General features: G+C 46.1%; 1 protein-coding gene and 1 long non-coding RNA gene across 2 annotated transcripts in view; one reads left to right on the top strand and one right to left on the bottom strand.

Annotated features, from left to right (window-relative positions):
* Positions 1-22,256, bottom strand: part of AKR1D1 (aldo-keto reductase family 1 member D1) — a 35,624-nt gene extending 13,368 nt beyond the window's left edge. Inside the window, exons 1-3 of the mRNA XM_030040609.2 lie at positions 21,949-22,256; positions 5,351-5,518; positions 851-967 (exon numbers count right to left, since the gene is read on the bottom strand). Coding sequence (XP_029896469.1) covers positions 851-967; positions 5,351-5,518; positions 21,949-22,041 — 378 coding nt within the window. The 5' untranslated portion in view covers positions 22,042-22,256. The remainder of the gene's footprint in view (positions 1-850; positions 968-5,350; positions 5,519-21,948) is intronic.
* A 449-nt stretch (positions 22,257-22,705) lies between these two features.
* LOC115352447 lies at positions 22,706-26,173 on the top strand. Its single transcript, XR_003927158.2, has 3 exons — positions 22,706-22,922; positions 24,003-24,118; positions 25,372-26,173. It is a non-coding gene; the product is annotated as an uncharacterized LOC115352447 (long non-coding RNA).
* Positions 26,174-27,201: the final 1,028 nt, after the last annotated feature.

Raw genomic sequence — 27,201 nt, 5'->3', positions numbered from 1 at the left:
AAGGATTTAATTGGTTCAAAACCACTTAAATATGTTTTGAACCTTGTTCTTCTAATTTCAGTATTATTTAATTTGCCTTTATATCATGTACTTGCAGAGAAAAATTGTAAAGCATGGTACAAATGGCTGTGAAACCAGAAAGTTTGGGGACTTCTGAGAGCTTGTTGCAAGGGAGGCATGCAACTCTGATGCGAGCTCCTTGCATTCAAAGGTTTTGGCTACAGGTTGCCCAGAGCTAGCAGTCTGAAGGAATATCAGGCTTTAACTTTTGAGAGTGAAAGATGGACAACCCGTGTCTGGGATCAGCTGTGATCTACTGAAGTTGTCTGAGGGGAGCACTGGAATTGAGGAGATTATGATCATAACCACGATTTGCCCAGTGGCTTTAATACTACCGAGGCTATTCGGGTTTTGGGACAGAGTAAGGAAATCAACTTGATGGCTTTTCCCTCTTTCCCTCTCCCTTCCAAACTTTGCCCCTAGCCCTTCGCTGCTTTGTATAACCACTTTCCTCCAGTGACTCCCTCTTCATGGCTCAGAGAGGATTAAGACACATGTCCTGCTTCAGCTACAGTAATCCTTCAGCACAGGGAGTGTTCAACCCCAGTTAGGAGACCTGTCCTTCTAGTGGAGAGACCCCGTGCAACAGCTGTCAGTAACTGTTTTCACACCACCTATAAGCCTCTCTTTGTGTGGGTAGTGCACAGAAACGTATGCATGCAGTGTATATCAAACATTATCTGGCCAAGGTACTGTTTTCAACATGGACTGGAAGCTGCAAGGAAGATGCTAGATGGAGACCTTGGGTCAAGCCAATCATGCACTTTTTTCAGGCAATTTGTCTTTTTACCTTGAAAGCCATTGGCAGCTCAATAATGTAGAGGTCAACGTAGTCCAGCTGCAGGATCTTCAGGGTTTTCTCCAGCGTGGGACGCACCAGCTCTGGGGGGTGGCAGGTATTCCACAGCTGGGGAGGCAAGCACAGCCTCTTTTTTGGGTGCCAGGAGGAACAGTAAACATCCTCCAGCTGACACCCCATCCACACACACACACTCTTGTCCTTCTGACAGAGCCAGTTAAGCACAAGCGCAGAGACATTGTGGTCTACATCACTGCAAGACAAAGGTGAGGAGCATTACCCTGTCCTCTGCCAGAGGCAGATGTAGAGGTTAAGGCAGGAATCCTTGCCCAGGACTGCCCCAGTAAAGCCATTACCTATTTGTTTATTACAAGACAGGTTCTTCTGAGTTGAGTGTATTGCAAACTCTTGCTCAATGAACTTAGGCAGATTCCTTTTGTTTTCTGAGCTTTCCAAGCATATGCTTTCACTGGAAAACTTTGTTCCCACAAGGAATCTGTGGTCAGTTTTATGCTTGAAGGCAGAAGCTCAGATCATGTGAGTTAGCTGTTGAACAGCCAAGCACCCGGCACAAAGAGAATCTTTTGGTTTTCTCCTGTGGTCATGGAGCCTGAGTGACTGCCTGACCTAGGGAAGTTTTAATTTATACCACCCCCCCTCACTGAGAGATGTATTGTTGTTTAGTTGCTGTAATGCAGGTGTGACTAGTTAAAGCACAGCCTTTTCAGCCTCTTTAATCACAACTGCTTCCTTGGGGGGTTATGCCCTGAGGTTGCTATGGAGTGTGCTTAGTTGATTAGCTTTCAGTACTGTCTCTAACTGAACTCTGCTGATGCAAATCTCTTGCAAGAATAAAACCATAGCATGGTAATTAGTAACCAAGAGCTCTTTGTAAACTGATTGCTGCAGTTAAAATTGACAAAAATCAGAATTAACACACGATAGAAGGTTTAAAGTGCCATTTGTTTGCACACAATAAGCTGGGCTATTTTATCTTCTTTTTTCAACGCATAAAACTGACATGTGGAGTCACGTTGAGGTTTTTGGCACCTTTATTGGCTGGAAAAATCTGCTGTTTGTTGGTACGGTCATTGCCTAGCCAGTTCTGCTACCAAAGCTGGCAGTCACCACATGCCAACGTACAGAATGAAGTCATTCTTGAGACACAAAACACTTGAATTGCCATTTTCAGGAGAAGATAATGATTATAGGTGTCAAAGGACATAGCCTGGGTAAGTTTTAAAGTATTTTAGATGTTTGGTTTTTTTTAAACTAGATTATTGTTTTCCTGGTGAATAACTATCTGCTCAGTTCTGCCAGCAGAGGCAAGGACACGGTATCTTGAAGTTCAGTTGTACTGAGAGCAGCATGTCTGACCCCTGCCCTAGGCGACAAACCAAAACAGAGTTTGGCACCTGGAAATTCGTACCAGGCCTTCTGCAGAGTTTTAAGCTGTTCCACTGGATTTCCTGAAAGCCTTTGGCCTGGGTGGTTATTAAGCATTTTACATGTAAAATAAGATGTTGTTTTGGACTTAAATATAGGTAAGGAAATGAGTCTGTATACCCTTCATGTTTACTTTGTTTCGTTACTGTGTTTTAGAAATTTAGTAACCTGAGGTATGTTGATAGTTTAGAAGCAGTTTTTCCGAGCGCCCTTTCTAGTCCAGTGCTATTGAGCTCAGTACTTGCCAGTGAATATACTTCTCTTTAAAAAAACGGCAGAGGTTCTAAAGAAACAGCCTTTAGAAATAGCAAACATTTGTACTATGTTAATACATAGATGCCATGGAAACTTAAGAGTTTCATAACTGTTTTCATGATTTGTACAAGTTATTGTATTATCTACCTAAGTAGAACCCATGTAGACGTTTGAGCAGTCAAAGCTGCCAGCTGGCTTTGGCATTTCAGGACACCACATTTCTTGGAAATGTTACTTCTAGTTTAATGAAAGAAATATCCTGGGATGAAAGAGGAGACCAAAAAGGTCTTGCTATATAAGCCAAGTGAGATGTTGGCAGTTGATATAAAACCTCTAAAATTTCTGGATGCTGAGCTGCTCTGCCTGATCAGCCAGCCAGCAGCAAGAGCCAAGTGCAAGTGCTGAGGATTTCAACTGGCAGATGCAGCCCAATTGCACCAAGTCACTATTCCAGTAACACTGCCACTTGGCGGGGCTGTTCTTGTCCTGCTGATGGACCAGCTTTCAATTTGCATCATCTTTGTTTAAGGAAAGATCTGCAGGAGGGGCTTGAGTCTGAAGGGTCTCGGGAATTTTCAGTACTTCTGATGTCAGTAAGGCTGAAAACAAAACCAACTTTTGTTGTGCAGACTGCTTACAAGAATGGTCTGCTGTATCTGCCGTGTTTCCCAGAAGATGCAACAGTTCATATCAGTCAGTTACCAATCAATGGCTGATGTATCTACCCGTGGCTTGATACCTGCCTGTAGTTCAGAAGATACATAAGTCTATGAGGTACGTAAAGCTAAAGATGCATAAGCTCATAAGGCAAGGGACATCCAGTCCCACTCCTCATAGGGAGTTCAGAACTGCTGTGAAAATGTTCAGTGAAACCTGTGAAAATTCTGGATTGTGATGGATTGAATTGGTTGCAGAATATTTTCCACTTCTGCCTTTGAACTCCTTAAAGACCACAGAGATGCTCTAATGAACTATCACCCTGAGTGCCTGAAGTTTTGTCAAGCACAAACAAGACACAACAGAAAGATAAATCGACGTGTGTCCCATCTCACAGTCACAAACAAGCTGGAACCACAGGCGTTGACTCTCATGGTACTGTGCGTTGCAGCCCTGTGGCTTGCAGGATCTGCAGTTTAGGGAACAACTGAACTTAACAATCAAGAAATCAAATGTAGTTTCACAGAGGGCTCAATGTTTAAGTAGTTATTATCAACTAGGAAAATCATCTAGTGATTAGATCAGACAACTGAATATAGAAAGGCTTAATAAATAAAGTAAGTTTGGAAATTTTACCAAGAGAGCACTTTCACAGAACCTAAAGGTTTATATGGGAAAATAAACTGCAGGGGAAGCAGTTGGGAAAGTTAAAAGACTCAAAATTGTTAGGACATCTGGTTCTAACCTTCTGGCACAACTTTGTGGTTTTGATTTGAAATATTACTGGTAATTTGCAGTAATGAAACTATAAAGCAGTTGTAACAAAATGTTTTGACCAATCCAAATCAACATAGTTGGCATATGAGAGCCTGAGAGACTACCCTGATAAAGGTGGAAAATTTGATGACGTGAAGCTTTTCTCAGGATGGCAAGGTTGTTACCAGTAGGACCAAGCAAGGAACTTGGAAAAGAGTTGCATATTTTACAGATTGGAAATTGCTGTACTTGGAAATTGGTCTATAGCTGCTGAAAATCCACTTGGTCTGCAAACTACCCAATCCAAAGCTTAGTTTCCCAGATCATAATGCTTAACTAAATTTCTCACAGTAAAATGGGCCTTTTATCCCATGGGATCTTTCACTCTAGGAATCGTGGTATTTATTTCCAAGGCTGTTGAGTAACTTTTGTGGATTATGTCTTATTTGGGAAAGGAGAAAGGGAAAATATGAAGCTGATATGTTCAAAGAAGCACTGCAGGAAGGGGAACTTGAGGCCATAAACTCCATTAGAAACTGGACAGGCACCGTGAATTTTCTGGGGCCATCTGATCTTTATTCTGCAATGTGCAATGAGCTCTCTCTCTCTTATACCTGGGATGTAGTCACTGTAGTTGTAACAGCTTTTGTCAGACACGGAATTTCATTCTTCTACAAGAGAATCAACTCTTACAGCTAAGACTTTAAAGCATTAACTAGCTCATGCATTACTCCAGCCTCATTGCTCTAGAGCAGAAGTGTGATGACATCTTCTCTCCAAGTAAGTTGATTCATCATCATAGAACTTTTTAATGACAGGTGATACAGTAACTAAGGGTGTAGTTTGATGAGTAATTTTCTGGCAGTAGTACTGATGTAAGCACTTGCTGTTCTCCCATACACAGACACTTGCATGCACGTGCTTGTTCCCACCCCTTTCATTGTGCAATCTCACAGCAAACCTGTACGGGGAGTTGCTCTAACAGAAAATAACTCATTTGCAGGCTCATTGTCCAGATCGGGCTCTGTGTGTGACTATACAAACGGGCATGCCGGCACAACACGTGGGACAGTAACAGCTTAGGCAGCACCACTGAGTGTAGCAATGGTCTAAACTTGCAGGTACCTACAGTACTAGACAGAATGGATGTTGCATGGTTCCCGTTGCCAACAGAGCTTTAAACTGAGAACAACAGTGATTCCTGTGCTTAAGAGGAAATCTAGTGCTCATAAAGCTCTGTGGCATTGTGGTAATACTAGGAAAGAAAAATAAAGTTGGATCTGGAAGCATGCCAGATGTTGACCACCAGCATTCTTAAGAAGGCCCATTCACAGAAATCCTGGATTTGTTGTAAATAATCTGAGCGCAGCTTCTCACCTTGCCACAGTAAAAAATGTCTTCTCGGTTGATCCTTCCTTCAGCAATCTTCTCCCGGATGGCTTGTCCCACTTCATGCTCGTTGTAGTAGACAAAGGCACCGTCGATATGCCGGTAACCAGTATCAATGGCAATCTTCACCGACTCCAAACAGGAACCTTTGGGAGTCTAATGGGAGAAGAAAAAGAATAAACATAGTTTCAGCCTCCTGCTAGCCTCTCCTGCAATGCTGTAGCATCCCTGAGATATGCACAAGGTTTGTGCTGTAGTTCATCCAGTCTAACCATCCCTTACCTCCCCAGACACCTGTGTTTCAACTTCTGAATAAGAATGTGCTGTGCACTTTTCTCCAAAACTGTCATGAATTTGGAACTAGACTGGAAAATGGAGCAAAGCAAAAAAAATTCTCTGTGTGTCTGGGAAAGAGAGTACGAGAGTCCTCAGAAAGGAGAATTGAATGTATTTTATATGAAAATTATTTCAGAATTTCTTATGTAGAGAGCAAGGGCTTTCCTACAGCAGCCGTTTGATAAAATCCCCTACTGAAGTGGAAGAGGGGCTTTTGGTTGAGCAGAGCTGGTCAGCGACCTGCCTGATCAGTCTGTCTGAATAGCTAATGGCCCAGTAGAGCTTTCAGCAGAGCAGGAATTTGGATTTGACTTCTTTTTCCTCAAATCAGCTTACCATTGGTAGTATCACAATCCAAAGGGTGATAACTCAGGACTGTCTACTAGTATTCCCAGTTCTGGACAGTTGCTTTACCATGTGGCTAAGAACCAGTAGGTGCTTTACTGTGCATTTGTATACATCTTACTGCTTCAGTTTAAGATGAGCCCAAGAAACCTCTTAAGTCCAAGTGGCAATTTTGTACTGTCTGCTGCACTTATGTTTACTCATCTGTGCTGAAATTCAGAGTAAGCTTGTTTTTTCAGAACGGTCATATTTTCCGTTAGCCAATGTGGCAAGCAAAATACACATAGGCCAAACCAAGGAAGAAAGCATAAGACTGGTCACTGAAGTCATTTGACTGGTCACTGAAATTGTAATGAAAACATCTTACTGTTGCCACACTTTGCGTAACGAGAGGGCAGCTCTAAGGAGTAGTAGTGAAGGGCTCTCAGCGACATGTGGCAACACTATTCTCCCACCCTTTTCATAGGCATTGCTCTGCTGGAACAGGGACATCTGATTTGCTTAAAGGAAAACTGGAATGGGGTCAGTCAACCTGCTCTGCTGTGCTGCTGTGTGCCAGCACCAAATGGCAAGAGGTGAATTTTGCTACCTCTGAGTGAAGGGCCAAGACCATACTGCTTCTCCTATGAAGAAAACAGATGCCAGAGACATCTGGAAATGAGACAGAGTATGAAAAGAGGATGTCAGATTTGTTGGTTTTGCTGATGCCAAGGAAAGGCAAGCAGGACTGGCAACAGGTGCTGTTGAGAAGGACCACTTTTTACCACAGCAATCAGTCTCCCTCCTGTCCCTCCAAGCTGCCCTTTTGCAGCAGCCCCTGGCTTGGCTGTCCAGGAGTTTGCCATAAAATAAGCATCTGTTCTTCCATCATCCGCTGAACTAGATGTGAAACTCGACTTCCACAGGTTGCTGCAGCGACTAAGGACGCTGGTCTGCCCTTCCACATTCGTGGAAGAAAGATCTATGAAGGACTGCTGAAGACAAATGGGGGTCAACCTCTCTGTCTTTCAGTCCCAGAGCTATAGGCTGGTGGCAGATTATTCTGGGGTAATGGGACCATATCCCAGCCTGCTTGCTCTGCTCTTCAGTGTCCCATCCGGGCTGGTTGCTATCGGACATGACTGGACCAACTTCTGTTGAGGCTCAGGGGGGACTTTCTGCTCCAGCATGCAGTGCCTAAAGGTTACTTAAAATGTAAAACTGCTCACGCTTGCCCTGATTTATTACAGACGTGAGTGAGGGCTGAGAGGCAAAACGGCACAATTTGGCACGCTAAAGTATTTACAGCAGTGACGATGTAGTATTGTCTGCTTAATTGAGAGAGACAATGAAACACTTGTTTGAATGCTTTGCTGCTTTCATTTGGGAGCCTCCCAAAGGCATGCTCGGCCCCTGCCAGGGCCCTTTCCTAGTTGTTATTAGGATGTAATGAAGACCACGGCAGCTAAAAGCCTTCCAGGCGCAGTCAATGGCTAGTTTTCACTCAGGGCATGTCGGGCAGCGTTACAGAAGCGCGAGGCACGGAGCGGTGACAACCTCCAACATGTTTGCTTCTTTGTCCCTGCCTGAACCTGCAAGGAAGTATTTGAGGAAGGCAGCAGGCAAAAAGCTCTGACACGGGTACCACAAGGCTGCAGTTACTGATGACAGCAACCTCAGACCTCCGTCTCGGCAATGAGCTGCACGAGGCTGTAGCCGCAGTTGCAAAGCTCGGGCTGACTAGCACAGAGCAACGGGGCTTAGCTTAAAGGTCTTGTGAGCTCAAGTCTAAGTGACGACTAGTTATCCAAAAGAGAAATATATTTTTAAAAGTGCAATCAGTGTTTTCTCTGTGAAACCTGATTTTTCAAACAGTGTGACTCTGATTGCTTCAGCCTATTTGACTTCTATCATTCAAGTATATGAAAGCAGAATGTTTAGAGTACAGTGATGCATTACCTTAATACAGATTTTAAAAATAAAAGCTTTTTTCTTTTTTAACTTTTTCCCTTTTGTTGAAGAGCCTGAAAACAGGGTGCGGACCTGATCCTAGCATTTTCTCTCTCTTCTCTTTGCACTCTTGAGAGATTGCATGAACACTGTTCCCAGTTGTTTCCTGAAGCTGTAAACTAAACTCAACCAAGCAAGGAAATGTTGATTATTAAGTTGCACCTTTTCTCAAACACCAGGGCCAGTTTGGTCAGTAACAGAAGCGGAAAGAAAAGATGAAGAAAGGTAGAGTCTCACATACCGGGGAATGGTATAATTGCATATTTGGGAGGAGGGTGGAATAGAGGAAAATGAGAAAGCTTGCAGTTACTGCAATTGCCTTTGGCTGAATCAGTTAACTTATGCTAGAGCTGAACTTCTATGTATTTCTTAGTCTTTTGCATGGGACTTACACACATCTGTACAAATAATCTTGTGAAAGACTCCTCCATCTCAAGGAATAATCTTATTCTTTAGGGGCTTGAGGAGGCTTGTTTTGGATCAGGCCTTGATTACCAATGGCTGGAGTTGGGTTTACATTAAATATAAATGTTTTCATTGCACTAGTTCATTTCATCTGATGTGGTATATTAGTTCTGACAGATTCTGGTCTAAGGTGCTTCATATAAAAATGCAAGGCAACCTAGGGAACAGTTTTTGGAAAATCCTGCCTCTATTGAACTGTCCCAGCTGAAGGCCTGGGACATCTGCAAGTCTGGAAACTTTATACCATATGTTTATTTTCATTTTAATGGAGAAACTATCATTTTTAGCATTTCACATATCTAATCCTTCCAAATCCTGCAGTAATGGGCTGTGGTAAACTGTGCTGATGAGTTGCACAGGCTAGTCATGTTGTGGTTTTGCCACTTTTTTAGAAGCGTTGCCTTAAGTGTCGTATCTTATTCCATTGTTTCTTGACAGGCCATATCAAAGCTGGATGACTCAGATCACCACTGCTCACCCATCTTTCCATCACAGAAGGCACAAATCTGTATCTTTCCCCTCTACCCTGCTGCTCAGCCTGAGGGGTCTTAATCTCTTCTGTCTTTCATGGAAATAGTGTCTTTAACTAGCAGTGACCAGATCAGAGATTACCATCTGAAAACCAGCTCTTACTGAAGTGCAGGTAGAAGTTTGTGCTATGACTGCTCTTACATCTCGTGGTGTTGTATAAGGGTCAGCACTTCAGTCAGAGCAGCTGACGGTGCAGTGCCTCCTCCTCCTCCTCCTCCTCCTCCTCCTTGCTGCGGGTTATATTCACTAGCGCACGTTATCTAAAATGTGGTTACCTGTGCTGTCTGCTCATTTCAGGTAGGCCTTTATTCTTGCACCATTCCCAAATAAGCAGGGCTCACGTTTAGAGCAGCACCTGCCAGATGATGTACTGAAATGTCTTTGTGCTTTGTCAGTAGTAATTCAGGACGCTTTGGCCTGAAGACAAATCTCTGCTTCTTTATTACTTTTTATTTAAGCGTAGATAAGAGGTATGCCTGATCCTTAGCTGTAATTAATGTTTCAGCTTCTAATCAGTGTTCCCTGCAACTATGCTACTTTGATCAAGGACTGGAATTTTATAACCACTTGTACACTGCAAGTCAGATTTTTATCTTCAGTGCTCTTACAGTCAGTCACTAATTTGTGCCAAAAAAGGTATTAAATTTATTACATGTTTTATGATAAAAGAAAAACTGCTTGGTTGATCAGAACCACTCGCTCAGTCACTAATAACTCCTTCAATAGCATCTAGGTTATTTTTAAGATCATAGAGTTTAAGGAAACAACACACGCAATTATTCCCTCTATCAATCAATAGCTTGTAAACCTGCTGATTTACCACCACGCATGACAGATTAAACCAGTATCTGTTGCCTTCAGGCTCTATGGTAAACGAATCGGGCAGAAGGGCAGGGGAGCAGACTCACGTTTGCACCTTCACTGAAAGAAAGGAAGCAGCAATTTGGCCCTTTCTCCATAGATGAAGTAGCCAACTGGCCAGTTACCACATTTTATGAGTCTGAAAAAGTAATGTCCTTCATCAGTTCTGCCTGTCTGAAAGGGTCTGCTCTCTTTTTCCCCTGAGACCATGAACTTTTTTATTTTTTAATGTTTATTCCAGACACCTTCCATCACATCCCATTTTGTCGAAAACTATTCTCCCTACCATAGAAAATGTACGGTTTCAGTTTTGCTCGTGATTGCATGTGACCAAGCCACAGGAGAATATTTTTTTGTGCAGGCATACCCATGAATTTTACTGTTCCCTCTCAAGTAGAACAGTATTTGCTTAGCAGTGTTAGTGGTTGTCCTACTCATTACTGTTATTTAGTGTCGCTTTTCAGCTGCCCTCCAATTCTTTTGTTTTTTCTATAGCATCCTTTTCTGGTCAGCAATTTCCATCAGCTTTCCAGCTGATAAAGAGGTATTCTGGTTACCTCCAAAGACAGAGGTAACAGGACACATTAGCAGCAGATTGTAATCTTGCAAAACCATGTGAACAGCTACCATAGGTACTGCTTTTATAAATGTCTTAACATCACTAGTGCCATTTATTCTTTATTAGTGCATACAGTAAAGGAAAACAGTCTAGCTCAGGCTCCCAGGTTCTGCTCTGCCTCATTTCACATAGGCAGCTTTTCAGAGGCGCACCGGTCTCGGCAGCATGTGAGAGCTGAGGAAGCAGCACTTCAAGGAAGGAGCCGTTTACCTTAGTCCCGAGCACCTCACCTGGTTAGTGCAAATGGTATCCAGCCCCTCAGCTGGGAATAACGATCCTGGGAGGAAGAGCTCGAGGTGTTGGGAGAGACAGGGCCATCTCCTGGAAAAATCTGAATTTAGCTGCAGCTGAATTACTCAAGAGATCCAAACTGTGGGCTAAGCGCTCCAGTCCTAACCTATAATTTAAGATGTGGAGCCGCTGTTTAGGAATCTTAGTCAGCTAAATACAGGAAGGAGAAAGTAGGTACATTCCTGGGCTCAGAGCCTCCTTCGCCAGAGCTCGGCACTCACACACAGATTCTTATGCAAGTTTCTAGAAGCCAAATTGCTTATTTCCATTTGCCTGTTTTCCGGACAAACTGGCAAAGAGGACTGGCTTAGGATGTTAGGAACAGAGCATAGAAAACATGTGTACTGAAGGCATTGCAGGAAAGCACAGGTTGAGTTTACAAAGCCAGAGGATATAAGCCACACAAGGGTACATTCTTAGAATTGTTTAATCTTGTAAAGGAGAAGCTGTACTGTACACCTCTTTCTTGGAAAATGCAACGGCCAGCACATCCCTCTCTCTCGTACACAGGAAAACCTGGCTTTCATCCCCCGGAAGCACTGGCAGCCGCCGTCCAGGAAGCAAAACCCGGCGAAGGGATTTCTGCAAAAGCAGGTAGAGCTGAGAACAGAGGTAGAGAGCACAGCCGAGGGCCACGAGCTGCTGTGCCGGCCCAGAGCTTTGCTTTATGTTGTGCGGTATGTTGCCTTAGAAAGTGGAGGACAGCAAATGCGCCCAGAGAAGATGGGGGGGAACGGTGACGCTTGCTGCCTCGTGTCACGCTGTGAACGAGCGTGGACAAGGGATGCCTTTCTCCTCTAGCCTTATGTCCTGTCAGTGGCCTGAAGCGTGAGGTTTGATTGCCCATACAACAGAAATTAGATTGCGTAACTGTAGATTTAGCATTTCTAGAATTCCTGTGACATTGTTATTCTAGGATCTAGCCAAAGCTTCTTCAGGAAAGCCTTATTATTGTAGCTGGCAGAGGCTGCTGGAGTTATTTTTACCACTTGATTGCAGAATCCTCAGTTTTAGGATTGCCGCAACTTTTCACTTGATGCAAATTCACTTAACGCAAACCTAAGCTAAAGGGCTGCCGTGCCTCTCTGTCAGCAGCTAGAGGATTAAAGCAAACCAAGCAAATGATGTGCACACCTGGGTCCCGTGCTCGCAGTGCCCGTGGGGTCAACTGGGACAGTTTCCTGAAGAGCTGGAGGACACAATAGTCAGCCGGCCAGCCCTGGAAAGTACGGATCTAACTGGAAGGGCGGACGCTATCAAAACACCCTTCAGACAAGAAATATTATTCCAGGGATTCATGAAGTACAAGGGAAAGATAAAGCACCAGCTTGTGCAATAACAGAGGAGAAAGAAAAGGTTGCCAGTAGTTCTTCTACTTCATTCCCTAGAGTTAAAGGGGAGAGGTTTCTGGCGCCAGTTCGAAGAAGTGTTTGCAAAGGCAGATGTAAAACTTGGGGAATTCCACCACCTAGTTAGCTGAACCAACAAAAGTTGGCTTTGATGAAGCCTAGAGAGGCATTTTCTGCACAGTGTTGTCAAGTTTTGACAAATGCGGCCTCCTAGGTCAACCGAAGACACAACCCAGATGTTAGCTTCCCGCATGAACTGTAAGAACATGCTTACGCTGTTCTTCAGAGAACTGCGGGGAATCAGGGACACAGGGGAGAGCACGGCCATATTTAACGTATAGAGTCAGTCAGGGACGTTTTAGAAAATGGAGGTTTGTCTGGAAAACTGGGCTCTAAATGTTCTGGCCAAAAAACGTATCTTTCAGTTGTGTTAATTCAGATTACTCACTCGTAGAGGTTCAGTTTTTCCCCCCGTCAACAATGCCAGTGATTCCCTGTCTCATCTTCTGTAAAACAATCTTCATAACTTTTATTTACTTAGGAGGGCTTTCCTTGTGGTTCTTGAGCAGGGTTAAAAATCCAACATGTTTAGAAAGCCAGAGGAAAAGAGAAAAAAAAAAAATTTTTTTGTGTGCCAGTATTTGGCCTTGGTATTATTGCATTGGTAACAGCTAGCTTTGCAGTTTTTGGAAGAGGGGTATATTGAAACAGCTAGCGCTTGTCACTGCAGTACACAGCTATGGAATGGAAAAGGTCTGCTTTCTGTTTGGTTACTTTTCAAACAAGAATCCCTATGACAGGTTTTGGGTAGTGCTACTGTCCTAAAAGCTTATCTGGATTAATCTTCTATTAGTTTTGGATCTGGGCTGATTAAACGCAATTCTACCCTATGTTATAGCCAGACATGTAGCTCGGTGGGTGATGTTGGCATCTAATATCCACTATCCGAAAGCTGTACCGACTCCCAGACAAAGTTGTCATCTCCTAAATGTCAGCTTGCTCTGGGAACATTTTCCTCTGGAGCACTCTTGCAGTGTCCAAGACCGCATGTGTCGGTACCGCGTTCAGGAGCCAAGTGACGCGGTGCCAGGTTGGCTGTAAGAGCCAGCGCCTCTGCTTGGATTAGGCAGGCATCGCTGCACGGGGCCAGGCGATTATCTGGCTGTCAATGGTTTCATTAGTAGAAGTCCTCCGTCTCTTTGTTCTGGACTTGTCTGAAAATGTTTTCACATAGCAGCTGAGATGTCAGCGTAGGTTAGAGGTACTATCTTTTTAAGAAGAGTTTTTTTGAAGGCTTATAATTTAAGGCATGCTCAGGCTTGGGGGGGAGTAATTCTGAGCACAATCTACTCCTCAGAGCAAACTAAAAAATACACTGTTTTACAGGACTAGCAATTTTATGCCCATTTAGCTCAGAAGTCCTCCATAGGTTGATGAACTTTGTAGCTAGGAAGTTAGTCTTTCATTCACCCTCATCTACAAGGCAGGGCCCATCCTCATCAGGAATTTTACATGTTGACCATTTCAGTAAATGCAGCTTTTAATCTGCCACACATGATTACACGCTAATTGTGTTCATAGCTGGAAACACCACAGAAGCCACTGGCACAAAGTAGAGATTAGTCATACTATCAATTTGTTTTCTATTAAGCTTCAGGATTCATAGAAATGAAGAACCACAGAGATTTCAGCAGAGAAGATACATGGAGGTAAATGAGCATTTCTGCAAATTCAACAGTGTCTTAAAGCCATGGGTTTTGTGCAAATCAAAGTCATACTAACAGAGCTTGTGTCCTCAAGAAAGTTGCATGTAAGAATCTTTCCTTCAGCTTGACAGAGAGTGATAAGTAATTTTGTCAAATCCTACTTTAAAATCCGACACTAACGGTTAAAGTACAGTTCGTACACAAAAGCTAGGAGTTTTTGATCCTGTTGCTTTTCAGAAAAAAGCAGCTACCTTTTCAGATTACCTGTTTTTTCTAATTAGATGACTTAATTTTCCTTTCTTAATGAGATAAAGATGCAATCTTGCCTTTATGCAAGCCAAAAATGTTCCATTGTATAACAAGAGATTACAGGGAGCTAGCAAGAATTGAGGCATCAAGAGGTGGTTGCAGGCAGGGGAGGAGAGGTCATGGCTGAACACCAAGAAGACGAAGTGTTGAAGGCACAGAAATGTGGAAAGACTGTTCCAGCGGCAGAACAGAAAATTTGTATGGCAGAGGAGAAAAGGCGAATGTAAGATAAACAAACTCTGTTTTTTTGTAGGTGGTAAATGTGCCATCAAAGCATATATGAAAGGGAACGTTAAAATGCGTCATGCAACGTTAAGCTTTTAGCAAAAGTCATTGATGAAAGCAGAATTTGAGACACTTTTGATTTCGTGCATTCTTCTACTCTGTACCCTCACTTATTTGCCGTAAGAAGTCCAATCTGTGAAAGCAGTATCACAAGTGTTCATCTGTTCATCCTTCACCCTCTGGCATATTTGCCATCTCTGTAGCAAACAGCAGGGATGGATTAAGACAATCGTAGAGCCCGGAGTCGCTGCAGTTTCTTGAATCCTCACGCAGACTCCTCCTATATCTTCTTACTCACGGTGCTTTTGATCATGTTTCCAGCGAGCAGCCATGCTCCTGCCCAAAAGCCATGTTGTTCTGCTACCTGCTAAAAGCTGACGCCCGCTACTGCACCTCCTCAAGGCATCTGGGGACCAATACCAAGAAATCCTGCCTTTATCCTCTCTTGGCAACTGGGTCTTGACAGTAGCTGTGACTTAGTCGAGGGATAAGGAGTAAAATCTGAGAGATTAAGAAACGAGGGCATCACTCAACACCAGGATACCAGCCACCAAAGGAAAGGCACGCCACCTGAATATGGTTTAGTTAGGTTAGCGTGAAACTGAGTCACGACTTTGTCAGTGAGTGGTCTGGCTACAGATTTATGGTTTCAGGACAAATATCGTTCAGCGCAAAGGCTAGGCAAAGAGTTTACTAACAGGCAGGCAAGGAGCCCTCCAGGACGTGTAGCAGATCAGGCACAGTTCTCTTCCTGGGCTGCAGCAATGTACCTCCTTCCCTTCTGCCCTTGCCTCAAGTGTACAGATCTCAGCTTGGACGTATGCTTTTAGGATATCCTCAGAGACCAAGGGAACATAAGGCCACCCTCTGAAACATCTCAGAAATCCCAACCCTGAAAGGCCACGTGTTGCTATGTGTCGGCCAGCTGTGACTCCGCTGCTCTAAAGCGCTCCCTGAAGACAAGAAAAATTCGTACCACATGAGGTAATACTCCTGCTTAAAAAGCAAATGGCTTGAGAAAGCCAGTGGCAGTTACCAAAAGGGACTGTAAAGGGGCACAATGTCCTTTGGAAATGCTGGTCAGGGGATATAGCCCAACAACTTTTAAAAAAAACAATTTCGTTCTGGGAACTTTCTTAGCTTCTTATGGTCAGGGCATAAACATGAGGCTTTATAGCCAAATATCCCAGGTGACTCCCCCCAGCTCTGTTTAGGGAAGAAAAAGGCAAAATATCTCCCTGGCCTACATCTGCGGTGATTTCATGTAGCTTCATAAAGATCGCTTCATTACAGAGCTAACTTCAGACTCAGTACTTGCTGAGTTCAAACACATTTTCATGTGTAACTGTTCACGTTAAAAGGACTGTGGTATTTTCTTAATATATTTATTTTAATAGCTTGTCGTGGGAAGCAAGCTAAGGCTGTAAGGACACTTGCATGTTAGGGCAGTTCCTGCTCTTGCCACTGCCTCTTATCTATTTCAAGTAAATATCTAGAAGCCGAGTGGGAGGTTTACCTCAGAAGGAAGGAGTAAGACAGTTGTCTGAGTCAGAGAAGGAGAAATTCGTAGGAAAGAGAACAAAAAGTGGAAGCCTTTAAGCTTCAACCCTGCCTCCAGAGATCTCAGGTGTCACTCCTTCCTGGGACTTTCAATACACGATCCATTTCATAGCTTTGGGTCAGGCCAGGTGACTTTCTCTAAAAGTCATCTGAAATCATTGCTGTCTCCAGCCGATCATGTTTCAGAAGCCGGTGATGGCCAGGAGGAAAACAGAGGGAATTAAATTGTGTGTAATCCACCCTTACTGCTGTTCAGAGATCCAGATAGCATCATGGGCACAAGTCACTTATTACCTCTTTTGACTTAAAGATAGCCTACGGCAGCTCCAAAGGCAGGCAGCCTGCAGCAGAGACGCAGCCTGCACCGTTAAGAGCGATTGAAATAGTTTGTGCTTGCATATCCTTGTGCGAGGAACTTTTTGGCATAAAAGGTCCTACGAGAGCACTAGGGGCCGTTAGGCCTGTACAACGAAAAGTTACTCTGTTCAGCTTCTAGCTTGGGTGTAAAAAGTAATTCAGGGTGCCAAAACAGTGTTTTTACTTATCCGAAACAGATTTTTCTACTTGGTCACTTAGATTGGATAAGGGAGCCCTGGATGAACTTTTCCTCCCCCTGATTCAAGCCAGCAATTTCTTCTTAAACAAAACCCAGACTGTCTGGGCGCTCACAAGGGTTACTTTGTGGTAGTTAAGGATTTGGGGAAACGGGTCTCTCTCCCTCCTGGCTGGATGCCATACCGAGTTCTTCAGCATCCAAAGCTGTGGGGCTGGTGGGCAGCACGCTTTCCCGTGGGGAGAGTGCTCCTCCCGCTCCAGCCTGTGCATGTTTCTTCTTGCCTCTCTCTAGCTATCACATGCCCCCACGATCACGTTATTTCCCTGGGCTGTGTGATACGAATTTAATCCCCGGAGGCGGAGAGGAGGACTGAATCTGGTTTCCCACTGCCTGTGTGGATTCCCTCACCAGCGGGCTATTCAAGGAAAGGCAACTGCTACCTCCAACTGCTTTAATAATCCTTTGATTCCTCAGCTTGTACTGCCAGTGCCCAAAATGAAATGCTTTGCCATTTGTTTTGCCTGAAACTATTCCACAAAACTGCTTCCAATTTATGAATGGATTTGGCTACCTCAGAACCTCATTTTTAGCAAAAAGTCGCAACTTTCCAAAAACCCTCACCCAGTGCTATTCTTGAGCGCTTTGCCCAATCTAATGTTTCAGAAGCAGCGCCTGTGTACAGTGTGGTTGCTACAACCTTCCCTCCAAGCCCTCTCCTCCCTCAGTCAAAACAGGAAGGCAGGAGAGGAGCTGCGGCCAAGGCCCCTTGACCTTCCAGGGAGACAGCGAGTATTTATGTGGAGGTACTGGGCTGATCATCTTAGCTGTGTTGACAGGGATGAATTATAAAGTGAAGCAGGCACAAGTGCAATTTTAACGAGGCATAGGATTTCCAGGATTTAGGAGTGTTTTTAGCACCTTTCCCCTCTAAGCCTGCTCATCCCCACGCCCCATCCACTTCCAGAGGAGTACCGGTCCCACTCGCCAGGCTGTGCTGGGAACTGAGCGTCGATGCTGGGAGGCGGCGGGGGGCTGATCCAGCTCTGTGGGGCACAGGGCCGTGCTACAGGCTCATCACGGGGCCTGTCCTCCTCCACCCTCCCCTGTGGGGCTGCCCTCTCCCTCCTCCCCCCCCATCTATTTAATACCTGGGAGAATCGGGTCAACGGCTCGGGGGGCCCTCGGGGAGGGAAAGCTGGTCACGGCACATCTGCTGGAGCCTCGGCAGAGCGGCTCCTGCCACGCGTGGGGCTTTGCCAGAAGCATCCGCAGAGCCAGACAGAGGCAGAATTTTAAAGCCCTCTGGAGGGCCCTGAAAGTCCAGATTCCCTGCTCCTGCTGCGGTTCCCTCCCAAACCCATGAGGAGAGGGGATATTTGGGGAAGGGAGGACAGAATAGGGGAAGGAGTCAGTGACTGCGATTTTCAGTGTTTCACTTGAGTCCATCCTTGCTAGGACAAACAGCCTAATTTATGTAGGCAAGACTCTGATACAACTTATACATTTCCTTCCCTGTGTGTGTGAAGGAGAACGCAAAACCAACTTCAACCAAATCAGCACCAAAAAGCAAACTAAGCTCTTCGGTTATACAATTATTACCTTTCCTTAAAAATAAGGCTAGGAAACAATAGTTAAAGCAGTAAAAAATATTTCTAAGTGCTTTTCTTGATGAACAACCCAAATGTATCACTAATTCTATGACCCAGTGAAGACTGGTCTTTCTGCTAGCAGATGAGCTGATAGCAAATGGATTCGTTGCTCGCTCTTGCTGTGCTAGGAGAGTAAAGCAAAAAGAAACGCCCAACATTGCACTACCAGTGTTTTCAGACTCAAAGAATTAGCTGAACTTTTGTCATCCTGACCTGTATCAAGCAGAAGAAATGCTCTCTTGCACCTAGGGGGAAAGAGTGTTCCATTAAAATTAATCTGATTATCAAATAGACCTTTTTCCACAGCAGTCCAGCTCTGCTCCAGTTGAATGATGTACTTCGTTGAGTCAGTAAACTTGTACATGGGACCAAGTTTCGGTCGATATATTTATTTTTTGTTCAGTGTTTCACAACTGGAGAAGCATGACTTATCTCCCAAAGTCGTTTTTGGGAGAACAATTAACTTATTTAAGACGAGCAAGGCAAGCTGCTGACACATTTCAATTCTGAAGGCACTGCTGTGCAGTTTATCCAGACAAAGCCCGAAACATGAAAGCTGGCCTCCTGCCTCTGTTTTCTTGTAACCGACCATCGCAGAAGCAGATTTCCCTGCTCCGTGGCTAACTAGATCTGCCTGGTTTGCTTAACCAGCAAGCGCATTCCTGCACTTCAGGAAGAACACTCTGGGCTCATTACGAGCTACTGGGCTATAGCGCGAGATTGAGAAAACAGATTTGTTTTGGACAAGCTGCTCTGACATGGAGGTGCCAGGGTGAATAACCTTTGAAAAGAAAAAAAAAAAATCTGCCTCCAAGAGCAAGATGAATAATCTGACAAATGAATGGCTCTGTATTTTATATCAAAGCACAAAATGACTAGAAGTCGCAGAGATCTGACTCATGAGCAGAAATAGCGTGCTGGGGACGGCTGGCACTGTTGCTACCACCAGCTGCCTGCCCCCACTGCTGGAAAATGGGTGGCTCAGATGCTGCTTCTTAAGCAATTCAGCCACAAAAGGCTACAGCTAAGCATTTTAAGGGAAACATGTCAGTGCTAGTTTATAGCCTCACTCGTTAAGATAAACCTTGAAACGGTCCCGAATTGCCACAAAGCCTTTCAACTCTCTAGGTAGGAGGAACAGGACAGAAACCTCGCCAGGCATCCCGGTGGAAGTTGCGCCAGGCACAAGTCAGCACTCAGCAGAGCAGCTTGTCCCAGCTAAGCGGCACTTCGCTGCCACCGCAAGGTGTTGACAGAAGTGTCGTCATTCCCCCTCCCTTGTCAGCAAAGCAGCCTTTTTGAGATGGGCAAGCTTTAAGCCGTGACCTATTTAAACATCCTGCCCCATCACCGACCAGTAGCTGCTAAAAATTCTGCAACAAATCCTGTAGCTACTGTGTTTCCCCAGCTGTCCTCTGTGACAAGTTCCCTGACTCAAATACGCGGTCCTAATCCTAGCGTAAAACTTCAGCCCGGCTCCTCCAGATAAACATTGTGTTTCACCTGGTCTTCTGCGAAAATGAGACTTTTGCAAGTGCCTTATCAGTGCTGCTTTCTCTACCTCTTCTCAGCTCCTCCTCCCACCTACAACTTTCTAACATGTTTACCGTGTAGAAAGAGAAAGACAGCTCAGAACATCAAACTCCTACAAACGCGGAGGGAGAGAGAATGGGTGGTTGGGTACGGGCACCCATCCCCACTGAGGGTGCAGTTACACAGCAGTTTCAAACTGCTCTAAATTGGAGTTGCCATAGCAATGCCCTGCTGGTATCGTCCTGTCATCCCCTCTTCTGTCACCAGAAAACAAAGGAGATAGATAGATACATGCGAAAAGCAAAAAAGCCACTACCTGGGGCTGATTCGGCTGAAAACCAGCCCTACCTAAAAGTGATTCATTTTGGCTGTTTGAGCTCCGTGCGAAGGCTCACCGTCCACCTCGACCCACGGGAGGGCAAAGGAGGCAGCGGGATTTTGTCAGGGCAGGGGCAGAAGGAGCAGGACTGTTGCTGTGCTGATTTTGGGACATTTGAATTTCTGCAGAATGAACTCTCAGCAGGATTATAGCGTGGCTGAGAAGCTGCCTCCAAAAGGGGAATCCCGTCTGCCTCCCCTCTCAGCTCCGGCAGGTTACTTGCCACTCGGAGCTCCCAGCCTGAGCCTGGCTAATGCCACGGCATCGGGCCACGGCTCATCCGGGCTGCAGGCGGGAAGTGCAGCGAGGCAGGAGCACCCCTTCTGCTGGCAGCCTCGTTTTTCTCAACTTAAAACTACTGTAAGATTGCAACTTGAGGGTTGGGGGCACGATATACAAGTCTGGAGAGAGATGCTTCAAGTTTGCTCAGAGCTATTTTGTCACTGAATTATGCAATGTTCTGCTATGCTACATTAAAACTCCTGTTAGAGAGCTTAATTTTGTTTCACTAACCATTATTCAAAGAACGCACTAGCTGAAAATATCTCCAGAAACTCTAGTGATGTGGGGGACAGTGCCCAGCCTCTGAAATTGCAGATTCCCACTAATTCTTCCCATGTAAACCAGCATTGTTAACCGGAGGGGATCGGCAGCCCTGGGGATTTCTTACACCCTTTCTGCATCACTCATGCACTGCCTGCAGCAGTGTTTATTGAAGATCTTTGACACTGTTATTAATACACCATATTACAATTAATTAGTGGTTGTTAAATGGCTTTAATCGAGCGTTTTCTTTAAAAAGGTATTTTTAATTACCTTGCGGTACGTGGAGTCGTACACAAAATATTGCATCTCAACTCTGATGCTATTACACAAGAAGGGTTCTGGCCACGCTATCTGTTTTCCTACTCTTCAAACAAACAAAAAAAGAACCGCTGAAAGATCGGGCAGTTTAAGAGAGCGAAAGGCAGCAGCTAGCGAGTTGCCTTTGTGCTCCCAGGTGCGCAGAGGGAAGAAGCATCAGGTGTGCTTCCACAGCCTCGATGCAGCCGAACCAGGGACAGTTAGATGGGATGCCTGCCCGGGTCACGCAAACCCGAAGGATGCAGAATATTTGAGAGTGGTTTGGCCGCTGGCAGTCAGCTGTGGCAGCCGCAGGAATCAGGATGCAGGAATTTGGGTCTTTGTTTCAGGAACATTCCTTGGAAAGCGGCGGGGCCAGCTGCAAGACGGTCCGAAATCGCTCATCTTATCTGCGATCGGCGCAGTGCCGGGGGGGGGGAAGGGGGCAGCGGGGACTGCCCGGGGGGGACCCGGCGGCACCGTCCCGTTCCCCCCCCCCCCCAGCTCCGGGCTTCTCGGGACCGCGGGCTCCGGGCCGCCCTGCCGGGGAGCCGGAGTTCGCCGGGTGTCGCATCCCTTCCCGGTGGCTGCGGCGGCCCCGGGGCTCCCACCGCCCCGACCCCCGGCCCCCCGCGCCCCCTTCCCGTGCGCCCACCGGCGCGGAGCGGAGCGGGGTGCGGTGAGCAGCGCACCGCAAGCTGGGTGGGATTTTATTTTATTTGTTTATTTTTTTTTTTTTTCTCTTTTTTCCCCACCTTTTCCTCCTCTGCGCGCCGCCCGTACTGCTCACGGGAGAGCTCGGACTTTAGCTCTGCACGGGGAAAGGCGCAAAAAAAGAGAAATAGCCGGGAGGGGAGGAAAGGCAGGGGGAACAGAACAGGCGAGTAGCCCCGGCTCGGAGAGCGGGGGGGTCTGCGGCGAGGGCGGCCGCCACCTGCCCCCGCCAGCGGAGCGGGGCGTCCCGGCACCCCCGGACTTACTTTCTGGGGGTCGGCGTAGGTGCCCAGCCCCAACAGCGGGATGCTGTTCCCGTCGTTCAGCGGGACGCGGTGGTTCTCGGCTGTCAGGTTCATAGTACCGGCAGGTAGGGGCTGCCCCGAGCCCGGCGCTGCCTCCGCACAGGGCGGGAGCCGCCGCTCCGCGGCCGCACCGGCACCCAACGACCGGACCGGACCGACGGCGCCTCTGCAGGGACCGAGGTACGAAGTGCCCGCTCCCGCCGGCGGGGAGTGCCTTTTTGGGGGGCTGAGCCACGTGTGCCCGTGCACCGCACCGCGCCCCGCCGCGCACCGCCCCGCGCCCCGCCCCGGCCCCGCGGACCCCCCCTGCCCCGGCCCGCCCCGGGCCCGCGGACCCCGCGGACACCCCCCCCCCCCCCCCCCCCCGGGTCCCCGCCGAGCCCTGCCGCCACCCCCGCGGGGTGACTCCGGCAGAAGCTGCGCGCAGGACAAAGGCTGCTTCGTGGGAAATTCAAGGCGGGCCGGGGGGGCGTCCTGCACCCCGGGGGGCTGGATAGGGGACCCGGGGGGGGGGGGGTCCTGCCCGCTGCCAGGGAGCCCCCCTCGGAGCTGCCGGCGACGGGTCCAGCCCCTGCCTCTGCCGGGGTGTCTGCCCTGTCCTTCCCCCCCCCCCCCCAGCAACAGGGCACGGGCTTCCCACGCTTTGGGGCGGCAGGTCTTGGAAGTTTTCCCACAGAGGTGTAAACCCCTTTTTTAAAACCCCAAATTCAGGGTTACCAAGGACACTTTGTGTCCGCCGGGGATAGTTTCCACCTCTCCTTTCCAAAGGCTACAGGCCACAGGTTGAAAACCACTGTTCTAGGGGCAAGGAAGGAATGAAGAAAATCCCAGACAGGAGACTGGTGAATAGTTCCTCGGCCTCAGCATGAGTTCCAGATTACAGTGAATGGGCTCAAGTTCCTCACGGTCTGGTTCTGCTCTGTTGTGGAAAAAATGTATGTATTTCCTATCACTGATATCCCAGAACAGGACAATGCCCTTCACGAAATTCAACCTGCAGCACTTACTGTCCTTTCCGACCCTCATAAAACACTCAGGGCTATGCCTTTACACCACTCTGCAGAGATGGACCCTGTCCTGAGCCAGCTACTTTGTGTCCTGCAGCTGTGTCTACGCAGAGTTGTCCCCATTCGATTTTGAAGTGTATGGTCTTCTATGTCTTCCTAGATCAACCTGAAATTAAGCCCTCGGAGAACATTATTCCTCAGCCATAACCATGTCCTTTGCCTAGCAGATTATTTTATCTCCTCTAATACCCCACTTAGCTTTCTGTGCACGGTAATAGTTCAGCAGGTTATGCAATTCCAAGAGGGGTTAATGGATCCATCGTGATAAGTTATCTTTGCAGGGTTCTTGAAATCAATAGGTGTGCACTAGTTTGCATTTGGAGAAAGGGTTAGTGGCTGTTAAGGCTGAGGACCTACCTGGAGAACACCCTACCAAGAGATCCTTTTAGTGTTACAGGTTAGATATCTGCAAGGGTCTCCAGTGAAGATGGAAAAATTGCCACTTTTACTGGTAGGTTCGTGCCAAGCAGCTCATGACTAAGTGCAAGCCCACTTGATCCCTGCCCCAAAATTACTAGATAGCTAGGACATCCTGCAGGACAAAGATAGTGTGCTGTGGTGTAAAATGCTCCTTGGGAGGTGGGCTGAGGGCGGCTGAAGCTTTCCCAACAGCCTGTGCTTTACCCGGGCAACACAATGCAAAGAGCTAGCTGTAAGGTGTCTGGGTTCTCATCTGGGGGAGAGGGGGGAACGTGGGGCAAACTACTGCCTGGCTGTAGTTACTGCGGGCAACCTGGTCCTGCTAGACCCCGTCCACATGTTATTGTAAGCTGTGGGTACCTGTGGGTGCGGGTATTTACATGTGATGTGGAGGAAGGGAACCCAGTGACCTCTTCCATGCGTCCCTGTTGTTCCCATGTAACTGGCTACCATTTTCTTGCTACAGGAGAAGCTCTTATCTCCTCTCTGCATGCCATCCATCCCTAAGCACGCTCTGTGTGTTTGTAGGAGGACAAGTTGATGCCAGCATGTGGAATAGACTGCTGCATCTCTGAGCCATAGCCCTTGTTCTGCGGTATTTCCAACAGAGGAGGAGCAAAAGCATGGAGAGAGATGGAAACGGGGTGAGTAGAGAAGAGTCGGATGTGGCAGAGGGCATTCAGACAGCTCCCCATTCCCAGCCCCGTACTAGTATCCCATGAAGAGGCCATGCTGCCCAGCGGCTGATTCCTTCCCCTGAGCTCCCATGCTCCAAGTCTACCCCAGAACCCACTTTTCCATAATTCCTCCCAATCCAGCAGCTTGCAGGGGGGTTTATAGCACAGCTCGCTCCTTTGCTTCAGGCTCAGAGCACATCCAGCTCGCACATGTGCTCTGGCATCAGAGCAATGCTTGCCCTGAGCTGCGCGTGATCCCGAGCTAAGCAAAGCACGACCATGTCTGCGGAGCCTGTCCTGGGCAAGTGAGCAAGCGTAAGGAGCCTCTCTGGCAGGAGTACACCAGCCCGATATACGATAGCCCTCAACGACAACTGGGAAAGAAGGATTGACGGACTTGCCATAATTCACAGAAAAGGGAGCTTGGGCAGGAGGACAACTCCTGCTTCTAGGAACAGTTGGGCAAAGCGGTCCGTTACGCGGCGAGGCAAGCCGGGCAGCCCCAGGCACCGCTGCCCTGCTACAGGCAGGAGCCCCCAGCACTCGGTGGGGTTGGGGTGACAGACAGCCGTGGGGTAACAGGCAAAAGTCACCTCTCTTCTAGATTCGCTGCTAGACCAGTCCTTATAAAATTCAGCCAACGTGCTTGTCAGAGAAATTGGAGAGAGGCAGAGGGTTTTACAAGTCCTTCCCCAAACCCCTGTGCCTTAACCCACAGCAAATAGTGTGAACGCTTTTTATACACACGACTTTTTTAATTCCCACAGCAGCTCTAGCTCCCTAGCCTACTGTTTTAATGCCTTTGCAGATTTTATATTAAACCCCAGAAAACAGATAGGAAAATGCATTTTTTTCCATTTACATCTGAGTTACTAATTCAAAATAGCCTTATTTCATAGAAGCTAGAAATACTAGCAGATTTTGAGCTGATGATGAGTATCCTTTAAAGAACAAAGGAAGCCGAATTATGCAGCCCGGAGCCTGTTGCATACAATTCTTGTTCGTAACAATTTCTGCTAGCTGTTCAAGGGAGTACAGTTCTTGGTTTCAGAGCTTAAATGACTTAACCAGACTTTTTACGAGGACACAGTTATCTAGCAGCTCTAACTGCAAAACAATGCAAGTTTCTAGAGGCAAAGCTTTGGCTGCTGGTTGTTGTTGATCAGCAACTATTCAGGAGCTTTTATAAAATGCAGATGTGATCTCAGTTCTTTCTCTAGGAAACAAAAACAATGAGGTTTCAGCCTGGCCTTACTAGCAAGTAACGAGAATTGCCATCCTATCAAGTTCGCCGTCTCCGACAAAGCTTGTACACAAAAACACTTTCAAAAGCAGCTAAGGTAGGTTTGCGATTCCTGGATTCATGGTGCAGAGTTTTATAGCTACGTTAGTCATCTCAGACAAGTAAAGAGCAGGTATTTGAAAAGCAGCATCTTATACTTAAATGTATTCCCCGTCCCGTATCCGTGCACAAAGTAGATTAAAAAATATGAAGAAAAATGATATAAAAGATTTTACAGGAAAAGTAGATCAGACATCTGAGGTTTCTTACTGTTAAAAACTTGCAGAAATCTCAGGTAAAGAAAGTACTTAACAGCCTCCTTACCTGAACAGAACTTGTCAGCAACCTTTTAAAGTAAAGAGGTCACCCTTTTACTCATTTTATCTCACATTCCTTAGTATCCTGGGAACAGGAGAAAATGTGTGAGGCCTTTAAATATAGCCTCCCCAGTTCTTGGAGAGTAAAAGATAGGAATAAGAAGGAATTGTCAATTGAGAAGGACTGGCCTTGTCATGTTCTAGGTTTCATGTTTTCTCTGAGATTTTTACGTCGTCCCCCCCCCCCCCCCCCCCCTTCTTTTTTTTTAGCAAGCTGTTGTTTTGGATAAGGGAGGATGTTAAAAATAGTATTCTCCTGGATCTTGTAAATCTGGTTGTGTTTACACATTGTAGATTAGATTAGTGAGATTCTAGAGGTGGGTGACCTGTAGTGCCTGAAAATTAGCTTTTTTAAAAAGGAAAATAGGAAGTACTTTCATAATACATCTATTTCTCTATTAGATAAAAAAGTGCACGTTGCTCCACTGTTTCTATTTTCTGTATGAGCCGTGCTCCACTCTATGTGTAATTATCTGCTAGAATGCATACTCTGCATGTGTTTTTAGTTAAAATTTCTTAAAACACGGTCTTGAAGTCTGCATATTTTCAGCCTAGTCCTTTCATAACTCACATAAACTAGCATGTGTCTGTTGTGCATGTGGAATATCTATTTATAATATACATTTTCAAGTATTTAGCTTAGAGATTTTGGTAGCATGTGGCATGACTAATATTTCTTTTCCTTTTTTAGCATTAAATATGATAAACTAATACATATCAAGAAAAACTTTTAGTTTCACTTTTTAAGAAATAAGGTCTGTGTAGTGTTTTGTAGGGGGACTATAAATGAAGTGAGCTTTTTTTAGTTCTTGCTACTTTTTCAGTGCGGAAACAAACCGTATAAACTGAACTGGAAAACACTGCTCTGGAAAAAAAATGTTGTAGCATCTTCTTACTCTTTATTCGCAGATTCCAATTATCATCATGTATGTCACGTTATAGTTCTCAAGGACACCCGGTGAGATGAGTGGTACCTTATACTGCCTGCATGATTCCCGCCTTTAGTGGTCAAGGGGTTTCTCATATGGAAGCATTTGTGATCTTTTCCCTTTGATCGCGTTTGTTGCACAATGAGGCTGATCACAGCCGGGATAACAGCCTGGGCTTTGTTGGGAAGTGCGATATAATAGGCCTTCTTAGCAGTTTCTAATGCAAACACTTTTATCCCTAGCTCCCACTGGTGCGTGTAAACCATTTGGCAAACAATGAAACACTTAAGTGATGTGCTCTTGTTTGTTTAAATAATTTTTATGTCTGGTAAGGACTTGTTCTTGGTAAGTCCTTCTTTGAAGGCCCAAAGTTTGCTTTCAAATTGTGTCTGACTTACAGCGTAGTAACGGGAGTATAACATATGTGCACTTTTAGTGAATCTCTTCGCTGCAAGACCCACA

Source organism: Aquila chrysaetos, chromosome 17 (assembly GCF_900496995.4).
Source record: "Aquila chrysaetos chrysaetos chromosome 17, bAquChr1.4, whole genome shotgun sequence".
NCBI classification, from domain to species: domain Eukaryota; kingdom Metazoa; phylum Chordata; class Aves; order Accipitriformes; family Accipitridae; genus Aquila; species Aquila chrysaetos.
Note: the sequence above shows the minus strand (reverse complement) of the source record. Positions and strands in the feature narration are given on the sequence as shown.